This window comes from Telopea speciosissima, chromosome 6 (genome assembly GCF_018873765.1).
Source record: "Telopea speciosissima isolate NSW1024214 ecotype Mountain lineage chromosome 6, Tspe_v1, whole genome shotgun sequence".
NCBI lineage: Eukaryota > Viridiplantae > Streptophyta > Magnoliopsida > Proteales > Proteaceae > Telopea > Telopea speciosissima.
In genome coordinates, this window is record NC_057921.1 from 61,911,091 (window position 1) to 61,926,042 (window position 14,952).

At 39.0% G+C, this 14,952-nt stretch overlaps 1 protein-coding gene across 1 annotated transcript in view; it reads right to left on the bottom strand.

Annotated features, from left to right (window-relative positions):
- Positions 1-14,952, bottom strand: part of LOC122663801 (cleavage and polyadenylation specificity factor subunit 1) — a 59,083-nt gene that overhangs the window by 19,221 nt on the left and 24,910 nt on the right. The window contains exons 14-15 of the mRNA XM_043859444.1: positions 9,539-9,676; positions 8,706-8,800 (exon numbers count right to left, since the gene is read on the bottom strand). Of these exons, the coding sequence (XP_043715379.1) occupies positions 8,706-8,800; positions 9,539-9,676 (233 nt within the window). The remainder of the gene's footprint in view (positions 1-8,705; positions 8,801-9,538; positions 9,677-14,952) is intronic.

The following is a 14,952-nucleotide window of genomic DNA, read 5'->3' on the forward strand; positions in this document are numbered from 1 at the left end:
TAACAACTCACAGTAGAATTAGGACTTGACATAATTAGAAACTAGGACTCCAACTAGGACTAGGAAAATAGAAGATACACATATCAACCAAATCATTGTTCACGTGAACAGTGTCACATGAACAGTACTTCAACATTCCCCCTCAAGCTGGATTATACAAATATGTAAAGAAAGAAGATCCAGCTTGAACTAAAAGGAAAAAAAAGAACTCCATAATAATGCAAACACTTCCCCTCAAGTTGGCGCATACAAGGTATCAATGCCCAACTTGAACAAAATGAGAAGAAACTAAGTTGCAGCAGAATCCAGCTTGACAGTAGCTCCCAAATAAACTTTCAAGAACTTGAAATAATTGATCTTCAAAACCTGGGCAGACTCGAGCAGCAAACTTTCACCAATCTTTAACAGCTGTCCAGTGATGAATCTCTGACTGATAATCTTGAAGATAAGCAACTAGGGCAGCAAGCAGATGAATCAAGCAGCAGAAAAGATCAAGCAGCGGAAAAAATCAACCCAACTGTAGAACCTCATATAGGCAGGCAATAACCAAACATGATCCAAAAAATATCTTCAATACTTCAAAACTTCAATCTCCCCCTTACGGCACACTCAACCCAATAACAAGGATACCCAATAGCAATGGTGGAAAACACTGATCTTCTATGTTTTGCACCAATGTTCCTGCAAGTTCTGCGTTCTGCAATGTCTGCAGGTGTACTGTACATAATCCCCCCCTCACGTGTAGTACACGTGGACATAACAGAGATGATGTAAGAGATAGGGCAAAAACATAATATTCCAGATTTTTCCAAGAGGTGCTAAGGGTAATGGAAAAGGAAGAAATGGCAAATTAGAAAATACCATGAACTTCCAAAGGGGTTATGAGTATATGCCAAAGGGATGTTTTGGGATATGAATTAGAATTATTGAAAGGGAACGGTGTTGGAAAAAAGGATGGCATGACTGTAATTTGGTGGAAATCCACTTTTAAATACAATCCAAGCCAAAGGGCAAACTGGTAATAAACCAGAATTTTCAAGGGTCAATTGGGTAGTCAAATAGGAGAATGTATTAAAAAGGTAATGGCAGTTCCGTAAATAACCAGAATTTTGCAAGGTCAATTGGGTAGTCAAATAGAAGAATGTATTAAAAAGGTAATGGCAGTTCCGTAAATAACCAGAATTTTGCAAGGGTAATGGCAGAATTCCAAATAACACAGAGTTGAAAAAGGGATGGCATAGCTGTAATTAACCAACCAGAGGAGGGTCACTTGATAGATTAAAGAAAAGGATACAAAAGGAATTACCAATTATTAACTAGGGATAGACTTGAAAGGGGAAATAAAATAAGGACAAAAGTGAATGAAAGAAGCAGCAGAACTGGACATAAGGAATTAACCAACAATACCGTCTTCAACCTCATGACTCGATCGAATCAGAGAAAGTAGCGAAGAAATCGATCACATCAGAGGAAGTAATGAAGAATTCTTTTACTATTCCAACAGAAATACCATGATACCAAGAAGACACCTTCAAGTCCATCAATTGAGCCAATCGAACCACACAGCAGCAGCGACAATGACGAATTTGATCAGCATATAATCCCAAGATAAAATAAAATAAAATAAAAAGGTTGCGTCTTCAACCTTGCAACCGAGAAATCTGGGAAAAAACGGCTTCAACCTTGCAACCGAGAAACCAGGGAAAGGAGGCGTCAGAGACCGCCGGAGATCAAAAACCTCTAACAACCAGCGAACGAGAACAGTGAAGAAGATTTCTTCTTCCTCACGACAAGCAAAGAGAAACCGAGCAAAAATTGGGCAGGTCGTGAACTTCAGCCCCTCGATCACCGTCAAATCGAGAGAAAAAACAAAAGGGTTTGTACCTTCAACGAAAGCAGGTTCTTCAAAAGCAACTATAGCCTAGAACCAGGTTCCTCATTAATCGATCAACAAATCAGTATGTAGTCTGCAACGCATCTCAGCAGAAAAGCAGAAATCAGATTCGAAATCTGATGTAGAGTTTTCAGAATCGAATAAATCTTCAACAGAGATATTCAAACATCAACGATGGAACCAGCAATAGCAAATCAATGATGGAACCAGCAGTAGCAAACTAGAGTAAAATCAAATAATTCAGCACCAGCAGTATACGAAAGTCATACGAACTCAGTACATGAAACCCTAGTTCTTCTTCTTCTTTGAACTAGGGGTTTCTTCTTCAAACCAGAAACCCAAACCGACTCTCAAAACGGCAATCTTGGAGAGAATCAGTCACTGGTTGCCTAGCTTTGATACCATGTAGAAAACCTAGGACCTGTAACCAGTAACTTGAGAGAGAAGAAAAGATGAGGAAGAGGAGAGAACTGTTAAACTTATCAGCCTCCCTCATAATGCTTGTATTTATAATCTCAGATTACAATAGAAAGGGGAACTCCTGATCAGATTAGGAATTCCTAATCATGATAGGATTCCAAGTTACAATAGGAAAAGAACTAGAACTAACAACTCAAACTGAAACTAAGACTAACAACTCACAGTAGAATTAGGACTTGACATAATTAGAAACTAGGACTCCAACTAGGACTAGGAAAATAGAAGATGCACATATCAACCAAGGATTTAAGTCTCGGACCGTATCGTATCGTCTCGGCCGATACGTCTCGGTATCGGTCGTGGTCGATACGATACAGGCCGAGACGTATCTTTTTTTAAAATGCAAATGTCTCGATCAGATCGAGACGTATCAACCGAGACGCGACGATACGATACGATACGATCGATACGTATCGATACAGCCGAGAGTTTTTAAAAAGATTATTTTATTATATTTAAAAAGCGATATGTATCGAGACGTATCGAGTCGTCTCGATATGTATCGATATGTATCGACCGATACATATCGAGACGACTCGATACGTCTCGATACGGATCGTTAACTTAAAAAACACATGGCCATTTCATTCTTTTCACCTAAAACTCGATTTCTAGCAGTCCTGCGGAAAAAAGCTCTTCCCAACTTTGAGAAACCCTTCCAAAAACACATTTAAACTTGCTTTTTGGGTAAGATTTCTTGAGGGCTTTCAATTCTTTGCCAAAAACGAACTCAGAGGAGCTGAAATCACATCATTTGGTGGATCTAACAGCCCACGTTCGAATTCAAAAGCTGTTCTTGAAGGGTTAGGTAAGTTTTTTGAAAAAAACTTGAATCTTTTGCTTTAATCTTTGATTATTGGTATGTTTTTTGGTATGAATCAAAGAGAATATGTTAAACAAACATAGAAATTGCTTTCTTTGTATGCATTTACAAAGATTTGGTTTCAAATCCATGTTTCTTTGACAATTTTTACCCAAAACCGAAAATTCCTTCTTTAAAATGAGTTTTTTTTTTTTTCTTAACTTTAAAACAAATGGTAATGTTTATAAGATATGGAGTACATTATGTATAGATGTATGACATCCCAAGAAGATTATACATTTACCCTAAATCTGTATTTTTTATTTTTTTTTGGGTATTTTCTGAATTTATAAAATACTTAAAAAAATGTAAAAAATCTGATTTTTCCATCTATACTCTTTCATTATAGTTTGATAAAATGTATAATTGACTGAAATAGAATCAAAGGCTTAGATTCATATATGTAGTACATTATGTCATTTTTTTTCATTATTTAAAAAATTAAATAATGTGTAACTAGTTGTAGAAAATATAAAAATGTTTAAATATTGTTTAGGGCAACTTTGCTAGGTAGTAAATACATGAAATGATGCAATGCATGACATGCATCATAATTCATAATGTCTGTCTATAGTTGTATAAATAATAAATTATTGATGTGTGGATTTGAATATTGTTTAATATATATCTTATATAGTTATCTACTTTTGTTTGGTAGTTAGGACGATGCCGCGACAACAAGACATTGGGTGGTCTTATTGTACCAAAATAAACAATAATAGATTGCATACACAGTGCAACTTCTGTGACACCCAACATCTTAGAGGTGGGGTAACTCGGTAAAAAGAGCACATGGCAGGAGGATATGGAAATGTTTCCAAGTGTACAAAGTGCACTGTAGAGTTAAGCAGGGCAATGCAAAAACACTTTAGAGATTCCAAAAAAAAATCCAAGCAAGCACATGATGATGTTGATGCATTGGTGAAAGATTTGATGGAAGATTTTGAAGATTATGAAGGATCGGATATGGAAGCAGAGGAGGACCCAGAGTTGGCATTGGCGATGAAACAATCAAGACATGAAGCAAAAGAGCAACAATGGAGAGCTGAGCAATTGTTTAGAAGTCAATCAACTCGACCCAACCAGGGCCCTGTAGATATTGGTGTTGGCTCCTCTTGTCGTCCATCTCTAAGTAAGGGTAAGCAGCCTGTTGGCCTTAGTAGAGCAACCAGTGTGAAGGGGATGTTTGACCGGTTTACAAAGAGTGGTAAGGGTAAGAGAAAGAAGAGCCCAGATATCAAAGACATGGATCCTAATGTCTATAGAGCAAGGGATGCTAGCCAACAAAGGATTGAAGAAAGCTTTCAACCCAAAACACTTAGTAAAAGGATAGGCAGAGCAATCTCCAGATGGTTCCACAGTTCTATGATTCCACCACATAAGGCCAAAGATCCCCACTTCAAGGCCATGGTAAAGGAGATTCAACGGTGTGGGAAAAATGTTAAGCCACCCACACCTCATGAGATTGCTGGGCCTTACTTGGATGATATTGTCCAAGAGGTGCATGAGTATGTAGAGAGGTTCAAGGAGAAGTAGCCACTTTATGGAGTGACCATCATGTGTGATGGATGGAGTGGACCAACAAGATTATCCATCATCAATTTTCTTATCTACTGTGATGGAAGGACGATCTTCCACAAGTTGGTCAATGCATCTAGTGAAATCAAAGATGCCAATTACTTGTACAAGTTAATGGATGAAGTTGTGGAGGACATAGGAGAAGAAAATGTTGTCCAAGTAGTAACTGACAATGCAGCAAATTTCAAGAAGGCTGGTCAGTTGCTTATGTTAAAGAGGCAACATCTATTTTGGACACCATGTGCAGCTCATTGCATAGATTTGATGTTCAAGGACATAGGAGAATTGCCCAAGGTCCAACAGTTGGTTGGTAATGCAAGGAAAATCACCAACTTTATTTATAACCATAGTTGGGTTTTGGCATTGATGAGGAGTTACACACAAGGGGATTTAGTGAGGCCTGCAACAACAAGATTTGCAACAAATTACATTGCAATTGATAGCCTCATTTCCCGAAAGCATGGGCTGCTATAGATGTTCACCTGTACTGAGTGGTTGACTAGCAATTATGCAAGGTCTGAAATTGGGAGATTTGTTCAAGATCTTGTCACCTCCTCAAACTTTTGGGCTGCAATGGGCCGACTTTATAATGTTATGATGCCACTCTTTTGTCTGCTTCGAAAGGTTGATGGGGATAAAGAGCAAACCATGGGTAAGATGGTAGAGGCCATGGGATGTGTGAAGAGAAAAATACATGAGAATAACCCAACATCAAACAAGAAGTATTTGAAGATTATATCCGATCGATGGGAAAATATGTTGGTTCAAGATGTTCATTGGGCAGGTAATCTTATAAGTATATGACTTTGGTTTCATTTTAAACACTTAGTAGTTAGTAAGTTACTATTTATTTATTTATTATTAGAATTTCTAGGTTTCTAACCATCCATTACAAACCATGTGCAGCATATTATTTGAATCCGGATATCCTATACTCCAATGATATAGGGTGTAGACCGGATCTATTGCGTGCCCTAAGGAATGTTGTGAACAGAATGGAGCCAGATGTAGCGAAGGCCACACTTGCCATGGATGAGGTTAGAGCTAAATTAGTTGTATAAATGATTGAAACCAAGAATAGAGTGATTGGTAGAAGTGGAACTAATATATATTTTTTTTTAATACCTCTCTAGGCTAAGTATTTTCGGGAGGCCACTCGTGGTTTTGCTGATAGAATGGCTATCCATGCTAGGAGCACACAACGCCCAGGTAAGTTAGGTTTACCTAATTTATTATATCATTTAAAATTTGTTTTAAGGTTTTGTCTTTTAATATTTCATTTATTATTGTGCAGCTGATTGGTGGCTCAATTATGGGGGTACTAGTGCTCCACACTTAACCCGAATTGCAATTCGAGTATTATCCCTGACGGCATCCTCTAGTGGCTGCGAACATAACTGGAGTACATTCGGGTTGATACACACCAAACCCCGGAATCGTCTCAGTTATTCAAAGTTGGAGAAGCTAGTGTATGTCCATTACAACATGAGTCAAGCTTAAATATTTAGAGCTGGAAAGAGAAGGAGATGATGTAGATGTCAACCCAATCGACATCAACCACCTACTTGACGATGAAGATCCAGTTAGAGCATGGATAGAAGATACCGATAAGGTATTGGTGATGGATCAATTAAGTGAGGATCGTCAGACAACCAAACCTGATTCAGTGATAGAGAGCATCATTCAACAGATGGATGAGGATGCAACACAGCCACCATCACAAGATCCTTGTCCTAATGTTGAAGAAAATGAAAGTAGCTCTGAAGAAGGTTTAGTCAGGAGGACGAGGTCAGGTCATCCGTATGGAGGAACTCAACAACATGTTGATGATGAGGATGAAGACGACGATGGTGATGATGATGGTGATGGTGATGGTGGTGGTGGTGGTGGTGGTGGTGGTGGTGGTTTTGTTGCTACTCCTACTGCTGCTGCTGCTGCTTCTGATGATGATGATGATGATGATGACGATGATGATGATGGTAGTGGTGGTGGTGGTGGCTATGGTGCTGGAGGTAGTGGTGGTACTGGAGGTAGTGGTGGTGGCCATGAGGCTTCACAACATCGTGTTGGGGTTCAGTTCACATGTGAGGCAGGATACACACATACTACCCAAGATATGGATCATGGTCCTGAGCCTGCTGACCATAAGACTTACTCGCGGAAGCCGCATAAGGGCAAGTCTGCCAAGCGCTCCCACAATCCATATGATAGTGATGTGCTTATGAGTGGCATGGAGTCACTTAGTATTAGTTCTGATTATGCTGGTGCTTCATCAGGCCATGGGCATTATGCATCAGGTTCTTCTTCAAGCTATGGACATAGGGCTTCTGTAGGGTATGGAAGTTATGGATATGGAGAGAATCAAGCACAAGCACAACCTAGTGTTGTCGTGACATTAGCTACTCCAGAGCAGTACACACGATTCTACTATGAGTGGGAGAGTCACTACCATCAGTATTTTGACTGGGCTCATTATTGTGCTTATGTTCGGACAGTACACAACATCATCCTAGTCGCTCCTATTGTTGAAGACCCTTACAGACATGACTTTGATCCACCCCGACATTCTTCATGGCAATAGAGTGACTCTACATGTAAGGAATTTCATCTTTTAATCTTTTATAACAATTTCAAAGTGACGCACTTGTCTGGTTATTGATTATTCACAATTCTTAGTATATATGCATGATATATGACACAAATTGCTTGTTTATATTGTTTTTTGTGTCCAAAAGTGTATTTTCATGTGTATTTTGATCATTTTCATGCGTTTCTGCACCGATCGATACGTATCTCTGATACCGATACGATACGCCTCTTAAAATCGCCTGACCGATACGATACCCGATACCGATACTTAAATCCTTGATATCAACCAAATCACTGTTCATGTGAACAATGTCACATGAACAGTACTTCAACAGTATTGGTAATTTTTTCATGTGACAGCCAAATACACATGGCTGTCGTATTTTTTTTGTTTGGTAAAGCAACAGCAACAGCAACAGCAGTGTTTTATATCATGTTTAGTGTTAATATCAAAGTAATTTACATTTGATAGGCTAATCCATGATTTCATATTTTCATATACACTAATGGATATTACACTTTCATGAACTAAACCATAGTAGTACACTTTCATGTTGATTTTTGATGTTATAGTGTATATATTATAGCATACTAAATGACATTAAAAATAGGGAAAATAAAAAATAAAACATGGTCACCATGATCGCCGTGGCATTGTGGCAACACCATGGCGGGCGACATGTCAATATATCGATTAGACACCCCTCCACCGACTTGGATTGCATTTCAACTGGAGAATCTCAGTTGACAAACAGTACTCATTTCAACTAAAGAATCTCAGTTGACAAGTTTTGCTCTCTATTAGCTCCTATATAGTAGTTTTCCAGCTAACCAAAGGACTTTTTATTTCTCTCCCATAAACATGTGGTGAACGCTAGAAGCCAAACTAGGTAAGCTGTCAAAAACTCAAATTTATCACACATCAAAAGAGGAGGGAACAAGGGTTATGAAAGAAGTTTATTACCACCAATGAAATGAAACAACAATGCCGACAACATTCAATGAAGAGAGGTGACATTCAGTGACATCTTCTTATTAAAACAAAGGGCATACCCAGTGCACGAGGCTCCCGCCACTGCAGTGTCTGGGGAGGGTCATAATGTATGCAGCCTTAACCCCCGCTTCGCGGAGAGGCTGTTTCCTGACTCAAACCCGTGACCACTAGGTTGCAATGGAGCAACCTTACTGTTGCACCGAAGTCCACCCCCGGCACAACGGTAAGGTTGCATCAAGGGTGGACCATAACAAATAAATGGTTTGTTCATAATAGGCTGAAAAGAGAGAATAAAGCTATACATTCACCTTCCAAACAAATTCCCAGCAGCAACAGTACTTCCTTGAACATAATAATCAACACTTTCAGTAACTTCTCCCAAAAGATCAGCAGTTTCAAGTACCTAGATTATACAGGTATTAGGTATCAGGTAAGCACAAATCTCAAAAGAAAAAAACTGCAGCATCGAGGGGGGAAAAAGAAGGGTAGTCTGGGGGAATAGAGTGACAACATAGACTTCAATATGGTGTTGGGAAATAAAGCTCTAGCAAATTGAAATCTTCCTTCGGGTTTTCTGCAAGGAAAAAACCTTTAACTGTGAATCAAGGGGCAAACGAGGGAGAAAACTCTAATTGCTGCCTCCAGTAGCTACTAGACACTTTATTTGGTGTCAAAGAAATAGGAGAATATGGTGTTGGGAAATAAAGCTCTAGCAAATTGAAATCTTCCTTTGGGTTTTCTGCAAGGAAAAAATCTTAACTGTGAAGCAAGGCGCAAACAAGGGAGAAAACTCTAATTGCTGCCTCCAGTAGCTACTAGACACTTTATTTGGTGTCAAAGAAATAGGAGAATTTTGAGAATCAAATAGATAATGGTCATGAGATTGCAGCAAGGTTTGCAACAGGAAAAGGAGTTGATTGGGGATGATTATCCACTGTGAGAATTTTTCTTGTGTATTGACCTTTGCAGGTGGAGTTAAGGTTCCTTTCTTGTATATCCTACCTCTATCATTCAAATAATCCATTCTTCATCACCCAAAAAAAAAAAGTAGATTATATTATGAGAAGCTCAATTTAACAAGATTACTTGGGCCACAGATCAATAAAAGGTAAATTACATGAGACATTAATATGAAAATTACCATAGTTCGGGATTCAAGACTGATAACCAAATATGCATGATACTCGTCATCCTCAGATCCCACTTTAGAATCTGTATTGAGACCACGTGCACTCTTGTGGTAGACAGTCCAAATTCCTTTACAGCCAGGTAACTCAACCTGCATGCACAAGTAAACATTAAAGCGCTGTACATAATGGTCATGAACTCAATAAACTTCCATGCACAAGCCCTTACACCTACAAATAAATGTGCATATCTCAATGTAATTGCATCCAATCTTTAAAAAACAGACCTGACATAAGACCATCATCTCTTTTTCTTTGGCGGTCTGACAGTCCTTCTGGTATTAATGTATTATATATCAACAACAACAACAACAACTGAGCCTTATCCCAACTAAATGGGGTCATCAACATGGATCCTTGCAAAGACAAAATAATAGTAAAAAGGAAAGAGCCAAACAACATCAACATCAACTCAGCAATAACCCACCTAAATGGGGTCGGCTGCATGGAACCTTGCCCTCCAATCAACTCTATTCGAGAATTTCGAGGTCATACTTGAGCCACGGCCTAAACTATGCATGTCTTTCCTCACAACTTCTTCTATGGTAATTTTAGGCCTGCCCCTAGCTCTTTTAGATCCTTCTATCTGAAGAAAATCACTCCTCCGTACTGGTGCAGCCCAAGGCCTCCATTGAACATGGCTCTGCCACCTCAAACGACTTTCACGTAGCTTATCTTGTATCAGGGCAACTCTCAAATCCGCTCTAATGTGGTCATTCCTTACTTTATCCTTCCTAGTTTTGCCGCACATCCATCTCAACATCCTCATCTCTACTACACTTAGTTTATCTATATGACGCTTCTTCACTGCCCAACATTCCACCCCATACATCATAGCTGAACGCACGACTGTCATATAGAATTTTCCTTTATGCTTTAAAGGAATACGCTGATCACACAGCACCTCTCCACTTCATCCATCCTATTTTAATTCTCTGGGCAACATCGTCTTCTATATTGCCTTCTTCATTTACGATAGAGCCCAGGTATCTAAAATAATCATTTTGATGAATCTCCCTCTCATCAATATTGACCACCTCCTTAACCGTCATCGTATGACTAAAGTTAGACAACATATATTCTGTCTTTGTTCTACTTAACCTAAGACCTTTTGATTCCAAGGTTGATCTCCATAACTCCAACTTAGCATTAATCTCTCTGCTTTTGTCTCATCTACCAACACAATATCATTAGCAAAAAGTACGCACCAAGGAACCTCGTCTTGTATGTCTCTAGTTAAATCATCCAAGATCAACAACACAAACTGATAAGGGCTTAAGGTTGAAACTTGATGTAGCCCAATATAATTGGGAACTCACTACCTTAGCCCCCCATAGTTCTTACGCTAGTCACCACACCATCATACATATCTTTAATTATGTCCACATATGGACATAATGCCAGATTAGCTCTCTTGGGACTCTGTCGTAGGATTTTTCTAGGTCAATAAAAACCATATGGAGATCCTTCTTGCCCACTCTAAACCTTTCCATGAGTCTCCTAAGTAAGTAAATAGCTTTCATCGTGGATCTTCCTGGCATAAAACCAAATTGATTCTCCAATACAGCAGTTGCCTTTCTTAGGTAGGCTTCAATAACCTTCTCCCATAACTTCATAGTATGACTCATAAGTTTTATGCCTCTATAGTTATTGCAGTCCTGAATATCCCCTTTATTTTTGTAAATCGGGACCACAATGCTTCTCTTCCACTCATCTGGCATTTTCTTTGTGCTCAGTATCTTATTAAAACAGCTTGGTTAGCCAGGTTAAACCACATAACTCTAAGCGCTTCCACACTTCTATTGGGATTTGGGACTCCATTTAGGCCTGCTGCCTTACCTACTTTCATCTTTCTTAAAGCTTCTTTTACGCAAACACCCTAATTTTCTGTATATAGTAGTGGCATGTGATGTCTAGATTAGTAGTACTGCCCTCAAGGGAACTATTACTAGAGAAGTCTCCATTAAGTAGACTGTAGACTACCTTCTCCATCTCTCTGTAATGTCCTCGTCCCTAATTAGTACACCATCATCAGATTTAATACATCTAACATGGTTGAAATCTTGACCCTTCGTTTCCCTTACTTTAGCTATCCTATAGGTAGCTTTTTCCCCCTCCTTTCTGGCAAAATTATATCTGTTTAGATCCTCTACCTCTTTATTCCTTTGCCATGTCTTAAAACTAGTTTTCTTAGTCTTAATGGCTGCTTGGACCTCTTCATCTAACCACCAGGTCTCCCTAGGAGCATGGAGTTTACCTTTCAATTCCCCTAACCTACTTAGCAACCTTCTTAATACAAGCCACCATCTTGTTCCACACCGTATTAGTGTCGCCTTCAAAGTCCCACTTTATCAGTAAATGAATTCACAGAGTCTCCTTTTAAGCTCTACCATCTTATCTTAGGGCAACTATGCTCCCCTTTCTTATGATTTTGAATACTGAGGCACATATCTAGGACCACCAATCTATGTTGAGTGGTTAGGCTCTCCCCAAGTATAAACTAAATGTTCCCCTCTCTTTTCAAAAAAAATATTCACAATGGATAATCATAATCTACCACAAAATGCAAACATAGAGATCCCCCCCCCCCCCTCATTCCTCTCTCCAACTCCACAGCCTCCATAAATGCCTTATAGCCTCTAAGATCTCTGTCTACGTGTCCATTCAAAGCACCCCCTACAATGATCTTTTTTTCTTGACTACAACCTTGTACTAATCCATCCATTTGTTCCCAAAAAAGTAACTTACTTTCCTCCAATCCCACTTGGGGTGCGTAAGCACTAATTATATTAACAACCTCGTTCTCCAATATACCCACTCCTCTTCTATTACTTTGATCTCCTATATACCAAAGTTTAAATCCGTCCAACACCTTAGCTTTTATACCCTTCCATCTAGTATCTTGAATATAGGCAATATAGATCCTTCTTCTACTCATAACATCAATCAACTCTAGCCTCTTACCCATTAAGAAATCAATGTTCCAAGATGCTATTCTAATCCTACGCTTTTGGATTAACTTCTTAATGCGCATTTGACCACAATATGAAAGCCCTCAACTACTTGTCACCGCATATGGGCTCCGATGCAGCGTGTCACTTACAAGGGACACCCTAGCATTAGGTCGCACAGTAGCTAACATAAAACTTAAGTAATAAGAATAAGATGCTCAAAAGGGGATCCATGCAAAAGTGATTGGCTGAATATAATACGGTGCCGGCTGCCTACTTGACACACCAAAAATATAGAAATAAAGCAAAATATAAAATATACAAAAATACAATAGACTAAATAAAAAGGGCAGACTCCTAATACATTGATAGTCAACCTCTACACTTGAACAAGAAAGCATACAGGATACATAAACATGAGAAAGTAAGAAACTAGGGGCATTGATGAAAATGATTTTTTTTTTTTTGGGGGGGGGGGGGGGAATGACTTGTGTCCTTAGGGATCACAGCCAACTTCTATTTATAATAAAGGAGAAAAGAACAAAATTACAAGTATACCCTTAGGGCAGAATACACCTATGAGTATACCCAAATTACATATCACACATGCCCAACTTGCACAAAATAGAATGAAACACCTTACTATTAAGCCCTTTAGTGAAGACATCGTAATGTAGTCCTAGATAAGTAGGAGACCTACTAGGAGCCAGTTCAACCAGGATCTAATCTGAACAGGTCATCCGAATGGGTGAAACTTGAGTTTTAGGTCAAAATTAGGGTTAAAGTTAGGTTTAGGTTAGGAATGTCTTATATAGTAATGATGGGCAGGTGTAGGGAAGTCTAATGGTATAGGTTTTATGATGTTTGAGTGAATGGAAGTAGGTTAGGTGAGTTGGGCAGCAAGATAAGATAAGGTTATTTGAGACAATTCCTAATGGAGGTAGGAGAAGGGGATTCTAGGGTTTAGAGATATGATTTGGTTACTAATTTCAGAATTATCATGTCATGAAATCAACTACTTATCCTGAGCATGAAATCAGAATCGAGTATGGTTGAAGGTCTGAAACTGTGCTTTAATGGAGGTAGGGGCAGAATGGGAAATATGAGAATATATTCAAATCAGGCCACAGGAATTAGGTCAAATTTGAATCACTTCCCAAATTAGGGTTAATAGAGGTATGGTGAAAATCTGAGTTCAATCGGATGGCTGGTTTGGTAGATCTCAAAAATCACCTTGTATATGACCTTCTAGAAGAAAGAAGAATAGTTGCAGAATTTCTTACTTGTTGCAGGTCTTCAATGGTAGCAGCTTTGAAGATGAACAATGGGGTCTCCCGATCTTCACGATGCAAGGAGATAAGTAGCAGCCCTCCCGATCTTCACGATGCAAGGAGTCGATTGGAGATCCACCAATCCCTTCACCTTGATATTACTCACAAGGCAACCTTGATATTACTCACAAGGCACACTCACGATGGAGCAAAGGCAGCAAGCATAAAGCTGAGTTTTTATTAATCAAATTCGTATTCAATGCTGGCCTCCCTTACAAACTTATATAGAAGATTCAAAAATAGACTTAGACACTAAAAAGGAATGGCCTAACCCTTTCCCTAACCTATTAAGTAACTTAAACTGACTAGGAAACTAGAATACCAAAGGAAATAGACTCAAAACATGGCTGGACTTATAGAGTCCTAATCCAGCCCAACTTACATCACATGACCACTTAACCAAGTCACATGATCACTTAAATTGAACCAATTGGATGCAACCAAATTGAACCAGTTCAATTAAAAAACATAAAAATAAACTAAGTATTGGGCTAATCCCGTATGCAACCTATATACCCATATTTTAGGCCCATAAAAGTGGCCTATTACATTAGAAACCCATGGGATCAAAGGCCCAACATGTATGTAACCCAACCCTAGACTTATTCCCAATGAAACAAGCCCTATTTGGTGATGAATCTACATCACATCGGCAATTGATCACTATATTGAAAAAATGGGATACATATAACTCCTTGATCCAGTTTCTCCTTGATGAAATGGTGACCTATCTCCACATACTTCGTCCTGTCATGCTGAACAGGATTGTGGACAATACTAATAGCAGATATTCTATCACAGTACAGCGTCATGGGTGAATTGGAACTAACACCGAGGTCATGAAGAAGACCCTTAAGCCACAACAACTCACATATGCCATGTGCTATAGCACAGAACTCTGCCTCTGCACTAGACCGAGCAACCACAACTTGCTTCTTACTACGCCAAGTCACAAGGTTACCTCATACAAAGGTACAATAGCCAGATGTGGACCTTCGATCATTTGGAGATCCTGCCCAATCGGCATCAATGAAAGCTTCTACATGCATGTGACTATGAGGAGAAAAGAGAACCCCTTTTCCTGGA